Source organism: Seriola lalandi, unplaced genomic scaffold (genome assembly GCF_002814215.2).
Source record: "Seriola lalandi dorsalis isolate HSWRI2012SDOR001 ecotype SW California unplaced genomic scaffold, Sedor1 jcf7180002054133, whole genome shotgun sequence".
Lineage (NCBI taxonomy): Eukaryota > Metazoa > Chordata > Actinopteri > Carangiformes > Carangidae > Seriola > Seriola lalandi.
The window spans coordinates 452,829-467,390 of NW_019524686.1; the positions used below are offsets into that span (position 1 = coordinate 452,829).

At 41.8% G+C, this 14,562-nt stretch overlaps 1 protein-coding gene across 1 annotated transcript in view; it reads left to right on the forward strand.

The window, feature by feature from the left end:
• The window catches only part of LOC111652974 (transmembrane protein 132D), a 31,337-nt gene extending 19,265 nt beyond the window's left edge, over window positions 1–12,072 (forward strand). The window contains exons 6-10 of the mRNA XM_023403399.2: window positions 2,754–2,962; window positions 5,880–6,060; window positions 6,256–6,369; window positions 6,458–6,649; window positions 9,600–12,072. Coding sequence (XP_023259167.1) covers window positions 2,754–2,962; window positions 5,880–6,060; window positions 6,256–6,369; window positions 6,458–6,649; window positions 9,600–11,096 — 2,193 coding nt within the window. The 3' untranslated portion in view covers window positions 11,097–12,072. The remainder of the gene's footprint in view (window positions 1–2,753; window positions 2,963–5,879; window positions 6,061–6,255; window positions 6,370–6,457; window positions 6,650–9,599) is intronic.
• Window positions 12,073–14,562: the final 2,490 nt, after the last annotated feature.

Here is a 14,562-nt window from a genome sequence, read left to right on the forward strand (position 1 = left end):
TGCCTGAACATCTTCACCTTACTGCGCTCCTTCCTGGCTGAACAAGTGTTAGGATTATTCCTTTGAACTGACAGTAAACACATCAAACGTGCAGGAAAAAAAACGCCTCCTTGGTAATCTTCAAAATATTTACCATTAACTGACAATGACACACTCCAGTGACGATGTATAATCCTGTATTTTCCTGCTTCAATATGCTGATTTAAACTTCTCAAACTTACTGTAGATCTTTTTACAGAAAGCTCTGCAGAAAGGAAGAGATATGAATACAATAACTAAAAAGGAGGACAGAATTAAAAGCCTTAGGTATTATGTAATATTTACTGTGAATTGAATTAATATGCCTGTGCTGCTCCACAATACAAACTAACTGCTTGCCGACCAAGGTGATTAGTAAGTAATTTACAAGATGAATGTAATCAGGCAATATCAGATCCTAATTGACGTCTGTTTCTAGCTGTAACCACTGCTCGGCTTGCTTGTCCTGACGGCACACCTCTGCAGCACATACAGACAGGAGGCTGGTCCTGGAAGAGTAAAGATGAAAGTGCAAAGCAGGCTTAACCAACTGGCGGCCCGCAGGGCAACTCCGGCCCGTCAATCAAGTCAGACCGGCCCGCCGATCAATTGCTTAATTACAAATACGTTTTGGCTACAATAAATCCTTTAGACCACAGACAGGCTCAGTTTCACCAGTGCCAGGCAGTAACAGCAGTGTCTGTTGTCAAAATGTTCCCAACTTTCACGGCTGTCACGGCTCTCTCTCTCTCTCTCTCTCTCTCTCTCTCTCTCTCTCTCTCTCTCTCTGAGCCTGTTGGAGCACTGTGCAGCACACACACAGACACACACACACAAACACACAAACACAGAGACGCCTCAAGCTGAGAGAAAACTTACCAATCCACGTTCCATAACAACTAGATGTTCAAAGTGTGGTGGAGTGTTCTGCATGTAAAGGCGGAGACACAAGTGATCTGTGGAAACATCCAGTGAAAGTCCGTCACATACAGATGTTGAAATGTACAATTTTCGACCGACTTGCTGGTAGATCATCTGCCTGGAGCCCACACACAGAGTTAACTGAATCATACGAACATGGGTTAATGCTAAAAAGTAAACATTAACCAGCTATTTGTTCCGAGTGTGTTGTTAAATTCAGTCTGAAATGGACAGAGCATTATCTGATCTGTCGTTCACAAATTCAATTTCAGGTTCAGGTCACTCTCAGAGCAGAGGGGGGTTTAGTGACTCGGGGTTTGCTGGTGAACTACTGCACGATGCCCATCCTTAGTTGTGTGGCATCGAATGCACAGGCAAGTTCATCTTGAACTTTTGCATTCTCTTTGCTCTCTTCTGTTTTTGCCTCTTTTTGTCACTTAAAAATGCTGTGATGTAGCTTTGTGAAAGATGTCAGAATTTACCAAATTATATGCCAGACAGCGGACATGACGTGTTGTAGAAAACTATGTGTTTACCTTTAATATTGCAGCTTATGTTGCGCAGAAAATCAAACGCAATATGGCAAAATATCAGTTTTGAAAATGTGGTGCCATGTTGTGTCAGGTGTACATAATGAGAATAGCTCAGGGAAACGACCGGCCCGCAGGCCCTTAGCTTTCAGGAAATGTGGCCCCCTGAACAAGATAGTTGAATAGCCCTGGTTTAAAGTAATCCACAGGGTAGTATAAAAAATGAAATAAAAAAAGCATGACTTTTCAATTTTTTATCAACATTTCTCATTACTGAGTAGAAAAACCCACACGAATTAAGTGTGCAGGGTTTATTTTTCAGGTGCCCACTGGCCTCACAGTGCATGTAGTTACAGTGGAGAGCTGCACAAGACATAAGAGACTTTGCTCTGGATCAGTCAGCATTATGGGAAAAGGTCTTCAGAGACTGGCTTCCCTCTACATTTCCACAGGAGTTCAAGTTGACTTACCTTGGAAGTCATTCCTCCTTCTGCTTTTTCCTCACTTTTTTCTGCCTCCGCCTTTTCACCTCCCTCTTTCCAGTGCCACACTCTATTCTCCAGTCTAGTGCTCTCCAATTACCTCTGTGGAGCCACTGGTTTGTTAAGATAAGTGAGGCGGTAGTGGAGATAGGCCTCCAATCTTAAATAAAACACACCAACTGCTGTGTCTCACCTCATTGCTCTCAATGGTGGGGACGGCAACATTCCCACCTACAGTACAGCAGCACTACAGGAACAGTCGCAAGGCAGAGCTCATTTATATTCGGTAACAGTTTCATAGAGACCACTGTTGTGAATTTACATGACATGAACAGAAACACAGTGCATTTCCTTGGCCAGACCTTGGAAGTTGTACGAAATGAATAATATGTCTGTGTCTGTGTGGGTTCGGCTTATTTGTATTGGTGCCTCTGTTCACACTCCCCTCTCTGTCAGTTTCTAACTAAAAACTTTCTTATTCATTTTCCATGGGGCTTTACATGGAAAAGCCTCTACTGCTGTAGGTCTGGAGAAAGTCGAATCCAAATCTCTAGACTGCAGTTCAGCCCCAGTTCTGGTCCAGTGATTCTAAAATGATTCTAAACTTTTTAAACTTTTTTTCTTTTCTTGCCCCAAAATCAAGACATTTATAGTGACAGCGTGACGGACTGACAGAAAGAAAGGGATCCATTTGAGTATCTGATTTTTTATTTTTTTTTTTTTGGGGGGGGGGCAGATTCAAAGGACACCCTTGAGATGCTCATTCACCCTTCATCTTTCTTCTCTTTCTTGTCTTGTCCAGGTGTCAGAGGGCTGTGACTATGTGTATGTAAATGGAAAAGAGACAAGAGGAAAGAAGAGGGTGATGCTCAACTTTACCTATGGCTTCCTGAGTGCCCAGCTGGAGATGAGTGTGTGGATGCCACGGTTGCCATTGACCATTGATGTGGCCGACCCCGAGCTCAGCCAGATCAAAGGCTGGAGGGTCCCTGTTACTACCGGCAACAGGAGGTAATGTCCCATTTGCCTGAAGATGCCATGTGAAAAATATTCATACACAAATCCCCAGCTGTAAACTGAGACAGAGACACAGCACAGTGCCATTACACTTTGTAATTTATATGTGTATAAGATATATGAGTCAAATCCCAAGTCAGAGCAATGAATCCCAAGTCCAAGTTCTAAACTTTGTGTTTTGCTTTCCTAAGCAGGCCATTATTGAAAAGCAGCAATGTTAAACTAGCTAACATCAGACAATGTCAAGGCTACTAAATCTTGAATGCAAATATTTTGTATACAGCTAACGTGGTTAAGCTATAGGTAGCCAAAAAAACAAAAAACAGAACATGAACGCTAGCCTCAATTTACTGTTCTGTATTCAACCTCAAATGCCGAAGGAAATCGTCACATCTCCATCTGGGATTTTTGAGCCAAATATTTTGCATTATGCTGATGTTGTTGTCACATCAAGTCTAAAGTCACACATCTCTGCCTAACACTGATTAATGGGAGAACTTGCAGTAAGAACACAGAATACAAGAGATACCCACACTCACATGCCTCTTCTTGAAATATTTGTTAGCGTCCCCTCAAATGAAATGTTAATTAAATGTGTCATTTTCATATGTAAGCAACCAATTATTATTTATGCAGATGACCTTGTATTGAGATATTTAAAAGCAAAAAGCTTCAGATGCAGCTAGCCTAGCAAGAAATCTTACTGGATCTTTGCAAAGCTTATAATAATCAGTTTTTGTTGACAGAGTCAGAGAGATGTTGACTCAACTGTATGGTAATTTTTGAGTCTGTAGTTAGTGGTGGTGTTGAATTGGATTGTATTATATCGAGAGGTGTCTCATATAAATTCTAATATCCTTCTGTATACTGTATATGCAGTTAGTTGCTGTTTGGTGCATTAGTGAGTGGGACACTGTAGAGGCAACACAGTTGCCCTGGAGATAAAGGTTAGTGGAATTCCATTCAATACTTACAGTAAAGTCATTATTTTTCACTCGATAGTAATGATGACGGTCGACTGATGGGCTGTTAGATTTCTCCAGGGTAAAAACTCTTATGGGCTTTCATTTCCCCAAACATTCAATAACAGGCTCTAGACAAAAACAGATACTAGGTCAGAAATGTCTCCTGTTGTCTCAGCTCGTGATGAAAAAAGCACTGAATTTATGCCATGCCATGCCACTATGTCGGACACGTGCATCTATGTGTCAGAGAAGCAACTGGAGTTATTGACAGCAACAGCACAGATGCATGTTAGACTGGGCTGGGGCAAAAAATAATTTACTTGTGTGGATTCATTGAATATCCTCATCCTTGCATTTTTTTTTTTTGTCATTGTTATTTTATCTCTGGTAGTTTCAAAATAAATTGAAATAAGCACTTGCAATTAGTTCACACCAACAGAGTTTAATTAACACTAATAATAATACTGGATTCATTGACTGGATTCAGCAGCCAGGGAACCCAATAAAAGGCATGACGGCTCAAGGGTCATCAAAGAACTAATAAGGAAGTTGAGTAACCATGGCAAAAAGACTCAGCATAAAAACTTGAAACTTTAGTGTTTCCAAAGTGTTTTGGAAATCAGTGAGTCAGATGCTGAAAAAATACACATGATACTATGTCTGCTGTAATCCAGGATTGAAGAAAGAGTTTGTTCGCAGTCTGGTGTTGAGTCACACTGATTTAATTCAAGCAGCATCTCCATCACATGTTAAGCTCTGACCGTAGGCTATATAATAATGATGTGTATTTGGATCGTACTTCTTGACAGGAGCTTTCTGCCTGCAGTGTGAAAACACATCCAACAATCCTCTAGCCCACCTGTGGTGCCATGCGTGGCAGGCCAGCTGTGCTTATGATAATTATATGATCATTACTGAGGGGTTTAAGGGTGGTTCGCAACTTAACCTCTATCACCCATAAACAAACCAGTGAGCAGTGGGATCCTGGTTAATTTAACTTAAATTCATTTAGAAGGAAAGGTCACTCAGCAGCAGCATCAAGTACTCTACAGAGTCTCTCTGCTGGCCGGCAGAAAACCACATTTAGGTGTCCAGATTTAAGATGAACTACATGATTCTGTAGTATCAGTGTTTTGCAGTTTTAACAAGGTGAGATCAACTGAACTTTTGAGAATGAGGTTCAATGCATTTTACTAAACAATTCAGTCATTTAATTAGAATTTATATTTATTTAGAATTTATTAAGAGTGAATCCATTGAGTAGCTCATACCCAGGTGAAATATTTTACAACAGGTTCTTAGAATTAACAACACAATGAATTTATACCTGGAAAATATCTACATATTTGTAAATTGTGTCTTACAGTGCATGAAGTAACATATTATTAATATTTTGGTTAGACATTTTGGGAAACGCAGTGATTTACTTTCTTGAATAGTGCCTGAATGCTAAATATGAAGCCTTAGCCGGCAGGTGGTTAGCCTAGCTTTGCACAAAGCCTGGAAGCAGATGGAATCAGCTAGCCTGGCTCTATCCAAAGGTTAAAAAAAAAGGAGGGATTATATACAAGACTATTTCTTGGAGTCACTATGCCTGACCAAGAAATAACTTGGCTAATAACTCCCAATAAAACCACAATCACTTTTAAACTATGTTTCTTTGGACAAATTAAACAATCAAAGATATATGTAATGTGTTAATCAGTGACCTTTAGAGGTGCTGGTATGCATAATTGGTTTTTAACCTTTGAATTTATTTTCAGTCTTTATGTTAAGCTAAGCTAACCGCCTGCTTGTTGTATCTTAAAATTTAGCATACAGGCATAAAAATGACATCTGTCTTATCATCTGTCTCTCACCAAGAACGCAAAGATGCTTGTTTCCAAAAGTATTCCTCTGAACTGTTGAACTGTGACTAATTGTGTTTGAATGCCTTTGTGTGTTAGGTCTACATGGGACAGTGAGGAAGAGGAGGAGATGAGGAAGGGCAGGGGCTGCATGCTGCAGTATCAGCACTCTACACTCAGAGTGCTCACGCCCTTTGTGGCTCAGGCTGGTGCTGAGGTGCCGCCTGATCTGCTAACTGGGGCAGAGCCTGTTGACTATTTCCTGGGTCCTGATTGGCAGGTAAAAACATTTGACAGTCCTATCCGAGGCTGACAAGCCAGCAGTCACTATCGGGATTATGTATATTTAAATTCATGGTTCAAAAGTTACAACAGCTAGCTAGACACTGAATTAGTGTAATGACAGTAATCATGCATGCTTAGCTTTGGCTGTTACTTAATATGATTGAAAGTAATGTTTTTCTTTGATTGACAGGTGGATGTGACCAATCTTGTACGCTACTCTCTAAAAGTGGCAGACCCTGACGTAGCCAGGGTGCATGATGGGGTGGTGCTGCAGGGACGGGCTGTGGGCACTACTACTGTACAGGTGAGTCATGAGATGTGTCTGTGTCTGTGTGTGTGTGTCTGTGTGTGTGTGTCCATTTGCAGTCTGAATGAGGTTGTACTTGTTGCAGGTGCTGTCCCCTCTGACGTCATCGGTCCTGGCTGAGAGGAGCATCAGGGTGGTGGATGACAAAGTGAGTGTGACAGAGCTGGGAGTGCAGTTGGTGTCTGGACTCTCTCTGTCCCTGCAGCTCAGCCCAGGGAGCAACAGGGCCATCATTGCCACGGCAACCACGCGGGAGGCGATCACGCAGCTCAAACAGGTAAGTAACTGGAAAATTGTTACACACAAAGCATAAAAATGTGAAGCACAGCTCAGCTGTCTGAGGTGGTGCTTGTCTCCTTTTATGCCTGTTAGTTTTATCATTACTCATTTTTAGCCTTGCCACCTCAACAGTGAAGGGCCATTCAAAAGAATGTTAAAATCACAAGAGGCAAGAAATAAAAAAAGCAGTTGTATGTATGATTATAAAAGTGTGTTTGCTTATTGCAGGCTTGTTTTGAGTGTCTCTTGGTCTAAATGGTATTTCTTTTTCAATTTTCAAAATAGATTTTTCAAGTGATGCAGTGACACACTTCTGTACATGGGTACAGGGTAAAATCAAATCGTATCATGAAATTCATTTTAAATTTAACGATACTCATTTTATTTCTTTGATGGAACACCTGTCTGTGTTAACCCATATACACAGTTTCATCAGAGAGCATAACGAAGAGCATTAACACAAGTACTGAATTCAGATTGCTATAGGCTGTGATTAAATATCAAAGGTGAGAGTGTACAGTCGTTTTCACTGCATTTATTGTGTGTAATTATTTATTGCCTTTTTAAGCAAGCTATTCCCCTCTTGTAGCGAGCTCCTACTACTGCAGCCATGCATTTCCCTATGCCTAAAAAGTCATAAAACATCCCTGGGTTATTGTTCTTTAAAAGTGTGAGCATTTAACAAGCACGCCCCTGGCACTGACAGTTTCCCTCCTTTTGTTACGCACACCACCATGGAAACACTCACAGAAGCATGTATAATAAAGCAACAGCATAAATAACATCAGCATCTTCATAGAGCCACATTTTAATACCAACATGCTTCTTGCGCTGTTAGCACATTAGAAATAAGGATTTGTGTTGTCACTCTTTGATTTGCACCTATGCTAATTAAACCTTGTACATGAAACCTGAACATTGATTTTAGTTTTTAAATTTCAGATTTAGCATTTAATCACAGTTTTGCTAAAGTCAAAGATATTGGCACCAGCCCAAGTGCAGTGAATTGATTAATTGATTGATTTTAATGTTGATTTAATTTGATTAGATCATAAATCTACCAGGTATATATAGGGTATGAACTATCGTGTTCCTGTAGTGTGCAATGTTAGGAATTAACAGAATTAAGGATTTAGGAGATTATAGGTTATGTGAATACATGAAATAGAAAGTGTTCCTGGGGGGTCTGGATAAGGGTAGCTCAACCTAGAGTTTTTTGATTGGGCAGACATCGAAACTTTCTTGGTTGGCTCGGCTTTATGTCTGTACAGAGGACAGGGGAGAAAAAGGGGCATCTTCAATGTAGGGAGTAGTTTCAAAAGAAACGTGGCAACTGTGGGGGGAAAAAAGTTGAAAAATCAGTCTTGTTTCTTTGAAGAAGAATAAAGGGAAATTTTGCCATCCTATAGCTGGAGATGGAAGCAAGCACTGATCTCCGTTGGAGTAATATATAAAATATGCAATTTATCTTTGGGAGGTTCATAGAGGAGTCATGGCTCACAAGTCAGATTACCTTGAGGAAAAATTAGAATATACGATGGTGATCATATCTACTTTATGTACATAACAGTTCCTACTGTTATTTTGTTTGGTTCTCCATTAATGTTCTTTAGCCCTGTTTGGGAAATATGCCATTCATTTGGTTTATTATTTGTTATATTGTCAAACATCCAAATGAAAAAACTGCAGACTTTGTATCTCTCACACAAAGAAGCTTCTCAACTACTTAAAGCACAAAAGCCTACATTTCAAGAACCATAAGTACCAGAGCAGAGCGGAAAATGTCTTATGTCGGAATATAACCCACCCAATTCTACATTCATTCAGTTTGCTCAAGTGAGGTTTGATTGTTCACACACACGGAGCAGAAGCAGTAAATGCACCAAAACAAACAACAGAATTCAAAACATGAATGGGAAGGTTAAAATACCACTTGCCATCATGAAACTGTGAGTTATTAAAACACACTAGATGCTAATTTTCCCGCAAAGATATAATGCTTCTACAAGAGAGGATTTGAATTATAAGAAGTGCCACCACAGTGCACATTTACGCAACAATGACCTCAGGGGTGTAATATTTGTGCTTTCTCTTTGCCTCTCAGAATGTGAACTCGCAGCGTTCACAGCCTCCACCATCATCCACAGTTGTCACGCTGTGTGAGAGAGTAGAGGAGGCAGACAGGGTGCACGGATGATCATTTTTGAAAACACGCACACATTTAGCCATGGCAGCTTGCCCATTTGAAACCAGGCGTGGGGCAGCAATTAGGCGGTCCATAGTTGCTGGAACGACAGCTCACTCTACCTACTGTACGCTGCCACTGTGGCTGGTCTGCCTCCGTCAATAACAAACTATTAGAACCATGCCAGTGCAGATGACCAGCCAATTGGCAAGCTGTTAATGTTCTGCTCAGGGCGATTCATAATGTATTCAAACCCAAAATATAGGTTAGGTCTGTGGCGGCCCAGTGGCTCACATTAGCAACAGGAAATAGGTCATTGTGTTTTAATGTGATTGGACTGGTTAATTCTGCTCTTAACATGACCCTTATCGCTGTATTGTTCCTGTTTAAAGGACTTCTATTGTACCGCCTTTATCCACTTTGGTGAAATTATATTTCGTACTATAACTTCATAGCACTATAATCTATGGTACAGTAGCAGTAGCACCCTACTGAGTGTAATCATAAAGAGATTAGCATAGGCAATTTAGTGCTATTAACAATCATGGGACTATAGCTCTGAGTGAAGGCAGGGGGGGAATGTTGATTTGCCGCATTTGTTCTGACCTGCTTTTTTGCATATAAACTCTGTGTCATAGTGTGATCTGTCTTTCTTTCTTTCTTTTCTTTCTTTCTTTTTTCTTTTTCTTTCTTTCTTTCTTTCTTTCTTTCTTTCTCTCTCTCTCTCTCTCTCTCTCTCTCTCTCTCTCTCTCTCTCTCTCAGGAAGCGGCGGTCAGTTGCTGGGTTCAGTTCAGTGATGGGGCCGTTGCTCCACTGGAGCTGTTCGACCGCAGCATCTACTCTCTGACAGTCTCTACACCAGATGAGGGTGTGGCCACAGTCCGCCGCACCCCACTGTCCACGTTTGTGGTAGCACAAGGTGAAGGCGAGAGCCAGGGGGCGCTAGTGAGGGTGGAGCTGAGGATCTGTGAGGAATGCCAGAAGTCCAAGAGGAAGAGCAAACTGGCAGTGGGCACGGGGCTCCTCAGAATGAACTTCCAGAGTAACAGCAGAGCCGCAGCAGGGGGAGGAGGAGGAGCTAGTGGGGTTGGCACTGACGGGAATAAAGATTACGATGGTGGCGCCTCAGAAGCATTAGGAGAGATTAAAACGACGGTGACATCACAGCGTGCCGTCACAGATGTGGATAAATGGTTGCTAAGGAGCACAGTACCTGACCAGCAGGAGTCCGACATGTCAAAAACATCCACCTCAACCACATATTCTACGAGACCTGCGCAGCCACACGTTGTGTGGATTGGAACTACAACCAGAGGTACAAGAGGTGGCACATATACTGTCATTCCCACAACTGCCACTACGACTAATACACCAATGAGCACTGCCAAACCTATAGCAACAACAGTGGGTGTTGTCATGAAAGGTGAGGGGCAGAAGAGCAGCTATGGAAACATGCTCGACAACCCCAATTCACCCCCTAACAAAGACATTCCTAAAGCAGATGTGACACCCAAGAAGGAGCCTCCTAAACCTAAAACTCCAAAAATCATCGAGAGCGACCTCATCCGCACGTTCAGAGCCATGTCGGACTTGGAAATTGGCATGTATGCCTTGGTAGGGGTCTCCTGCGTAGCCATCTTGGCTTTTTTACTGAACTGTGCTTCGTATAACCTCTGTTTCCGTAATCACAAGACACCCATACAGGCCGGCCCGGCCCCCAGCAGGGACTCGAAGGACCACAAGCATGACTGGGTGTGGCTGGGGAGCAATAACCAGAGCGGTCCTGCCCCAGGCGCCGCAGCTCAAGCGTCCACGCTAAAACGTGAGACCCATCGCCCTCTGGAGTCCCGTCATTCCATAGACTCCATGGGTCACCGTAGCCTGGAGAACACCCTGCCCACTGTGAGTGCCCCGGCCGTGCCCGAAAGAACTGCCACCCTGGGCCGCAGCAGGACCAGCTCCCAGCAGCAGCAGTTTCAGGGGAAGGCGATTGACCCCATGGCGAATCGCTCAGCAACCTTGCTGGCCAGGCCACACCGGAGCGAGCCGCTTCATTCCCCCACCAGTAAGAGGAACCAGGTCCAGTTCACCACCTTCACCACGTTGGACATCAAGCATCTGGCTGCGCTGAAGAAGAACGGAGTGGACTTAAATTGGGCCAACCAGCAGACGCAGCAGCACCAGGCCCCTGCTGAGCCTCAGACACCTTTACCTGACATGCCATGGCCTGTAGTCAAACCTCTAGGAGAGCCCCAGTGAGTTCGTTCAATGTGTGTGTGTGCGTGTGTATGTGTGTGTGTGTGTGTGTGTGTGTGTGTGTGTGTGTATGTGTGTGTTTGTGTGTAAGTGAGTAAGAGAAAGAGAGAGATGGAACAAAAAAGTGTAGATTCACAGCATGTTCTGGTGTAGAATCTCTAAAAGAAAAGAAGCTGGCTTTCCTTTTTTTTGATAAAAGATAAATCACTTTAGAGGATGTATTTATTGAGATTACATAAAGAACATTTTATATGAAAGCCTGTAAATACAGTATGTAATGATGTGTCCATGAAGACGAATATGAGAGATACTGTGCGCAAGTTTTCTTTTATTTGAAGAGGATGTGGTCGTGAGATCGAGTCCTGTAAATACACATATATCTATACTATTACTCATTTCTACGTTTGTAACTCAAAGCAAATTAATTTTCATCTCCTTTTACCTTTGTACAATTCTGTTGCCCCTGTAAAAATGGCTCCAGACATTACTAGTTGTCAGGGTAAATGCAGTACAGGAGGGATTATTTCTTGTAAATAATTCTATTCTTTTCCGGCCTTTTGTACTTTTTTTTTTTTCTAGGATTCCTCCAGAGAATACCTGAAGAGTCTGTGCAATTTGTCAGAGAATATGCAACATTTATCAAGTTATTTGGAGCAATCTGTCACTGCGGGTCTTCACCAGATACTTATTCAAATCAAATGCATGCTATGCAAATATAGTCAGTGCGGAGTTTGATGTGGACATTGTTTCTGAATTTTTTAACAAAGTTACCTTGGCCCCGAGGCTTCTCCTGAGGGTCTGGTTCAACAATTTGTAAAAATGTCTAATCTCAGTATCTTGACTCAGAGCAATACATATTCAAGTGTAAGATTTTTCATGTGTGAATGAAAAATGATGATGCCTTTTTTATGTAACAACCTCTTATTTTGAAACCAAAATGTGACGTGTATTTCCTACGAGATCCTATTAATAAAGAACAAATAGATACATTTGTTATAGTTTTAATTCAATTTCATTCAGTCATTGTTTTTCAAAGCCTTTTAAAAAATAGTAAAGAATCATTCACAGTAAAGCACAGTGAATGGTTTGGATTAAAGGCTAAAGCTCTGCCATGAATCGGTGAGATTTAATTCTCTGTATAATCACTATTGAATGTGATTTAAGGCTGATGTCATCATTCAACGAAATGTCATTCTGACAGCAACGTATTTGATCTGCCTGCCAATACCGGGATTCTGTGCTGCTGCATGAACTGTTCCACAGAGGATAGATGGGAGGAAATGAGAAAGCTATCCTTGTTTTATGTATTTTAACAGGGTCCCCAAAGAATTACAGGTGTTTTATCAATGGCGGAGCTTGCATAGGATAACTCATGGCTCATTTGTCTCTTTTCCTCCATCCACCTTCCTGTGTCTCTGAGGTAACTGCAGTTACACAATTCAAAATTACATTCTAGGAGCTGTGATGCGTAAACAGCATCCCCAGCTTAAAGAAGCTCGGATAATCTGATGCCCTGCACCTCAGGAGTTGGCAGCTGCAGATATGACAGCATGCATCGTCACTCCCTGCTGCACAACAACATCGGGTGGATTCACAGTGTTGATAAAAGCAAAATTTTAATAACTTTCTTCCAAAATTCTCCACCTACAGGCCCAAACGTTTTTTGTTTTTTTTCTGCGTGTATAAACTCTCTCCCCCTTTCCAGTCAATTTATCTGTCCAGCAGCGGTGAGAGAAGTAAACAAACACGCCTTGGAGATAAGCAGTGATTCAAAGCTGTCTTTGTGGCACATCGTGGCCCAGCATCTTATGATTGTGGACCTCCTGATTCATCCAGAATGAATCAGGACGCAGAATTCAGAACTCCGAAGTTCAGACACAGTGATGATTAAGATATAAGCGCAGCTCAGTTTGTATGACTACACTGCCGTCACAAAATCACTATTTGCTTTTCCAATGAAACACTAGAGCTTTGTTGATACCTCAGACATTTTCCGTTTTCTAATTCGGGTTCATCCCTTGATCTCGCACATGTGCTGTCTGTGTGAAGTCTCTGGCTTCATCACAGTGCTGCGAAAAGCTCTTCAGTTAATCATACATACAAGCTTTGCCTGCAATAGGAGTTTGTCTTGAGTGGTTGAGAAACAGCATTGATATAAGTGTAATTTAGTTACATTATTTTAGCAATAAACCATTGAGATACAAGTCCGTAGACACAGCAGCCGGGGGCTACTTTGCATATAATGAAGAATGTAAATCGCAAACTGTGCGTTTGTCTTGAAAAACAACAAGACAGTGGCTGAGTCCCTCCGTATCATTACAGCAGGATTTCTAATCTGGAGCATCAGCTTCCCTATTGACAGATTTAAAGGATTGGGGTCATTGTGTTGGAGGATTAGTGTGCATTAGTGGACCCTCTCCATGGCACACTCCTGATTATGTAGGCCAGAAGAGACAAGGTCACTTATTTCACAAGGCTGCTTTCCCACAGGTTGGACTCACGGTCACAGATGGAAGCAGGTGTTTGTGGGAAGGTGTAGCTGCAAATGGAAAAAAAAACAAAAAACAAAAACCCACTCACCTGTTGAGATGCTATTTACAGATACTGTGGGTCTTAAACGTAGAGGATGTAAAAAGTACTGTAACTCGATTCTTAGAAGAGAACATTAAAGAAAATCATATAGGCGGACAGATAGACAAAAGAAGAAAGGTGCACACACACACACACACACACACACAGTAGTGAGTCCTAAGACGAATATGGAGATGATAGCGGTAACTCTCACATCACAGGTGGAGGGGAACTCAAACTGAATGGCAGCTCATTAAAACAAAGTACCTCATGCTTCCCCGCGACACTCGTCGCTGTCATTGCTTGTCAGCACAGTGTCAGTGCTCGGTGTGCGTCATATGATAATGTCACCAATTTTACAAGGAAGGGGACTAAAGGCAGAAGAGAAGTTCTTTGTGTTAATGAGACAGATTGCAGAAAACAGCTTTGTCAGTTCAGAAGAAAGAACAACCCTGCTGACGAAAGAGGAATCTCAATTAGATGAAGCAGTGTCCTCAACAGGTAAATGAGTGTAGCCACAATAGTTTTTATAGTTTCTGTTTATTTGAGTATAGAGTCAATATGCAGTACTTAATGTTTATAGCTAAGTGTCAAAAGATAATGAAACTACAGAAAGGAAGGGGAGGAAAAGAGAGATGAGGAAACTGACTGGGAGATAGAAAGACAGGATGACTCATCACTGCCTACCCCTCAGAAAGTATTTGAATTTTTTAAATGATCTCAGCTATGATCTTCTTCTGTTGTTGCTCGGTGAAGGAAATGCACAGAAAAATGTTTTCCAAAGTTAATTTTGTGCTAAGGCACTTTGTAATTCCCCCCAGACACTGAATCCAGATCCTTGTGAAGGTACTGCCAAATTAATATCAGCCTTAGGAGCCTGGTCATGCAAGCATCTATG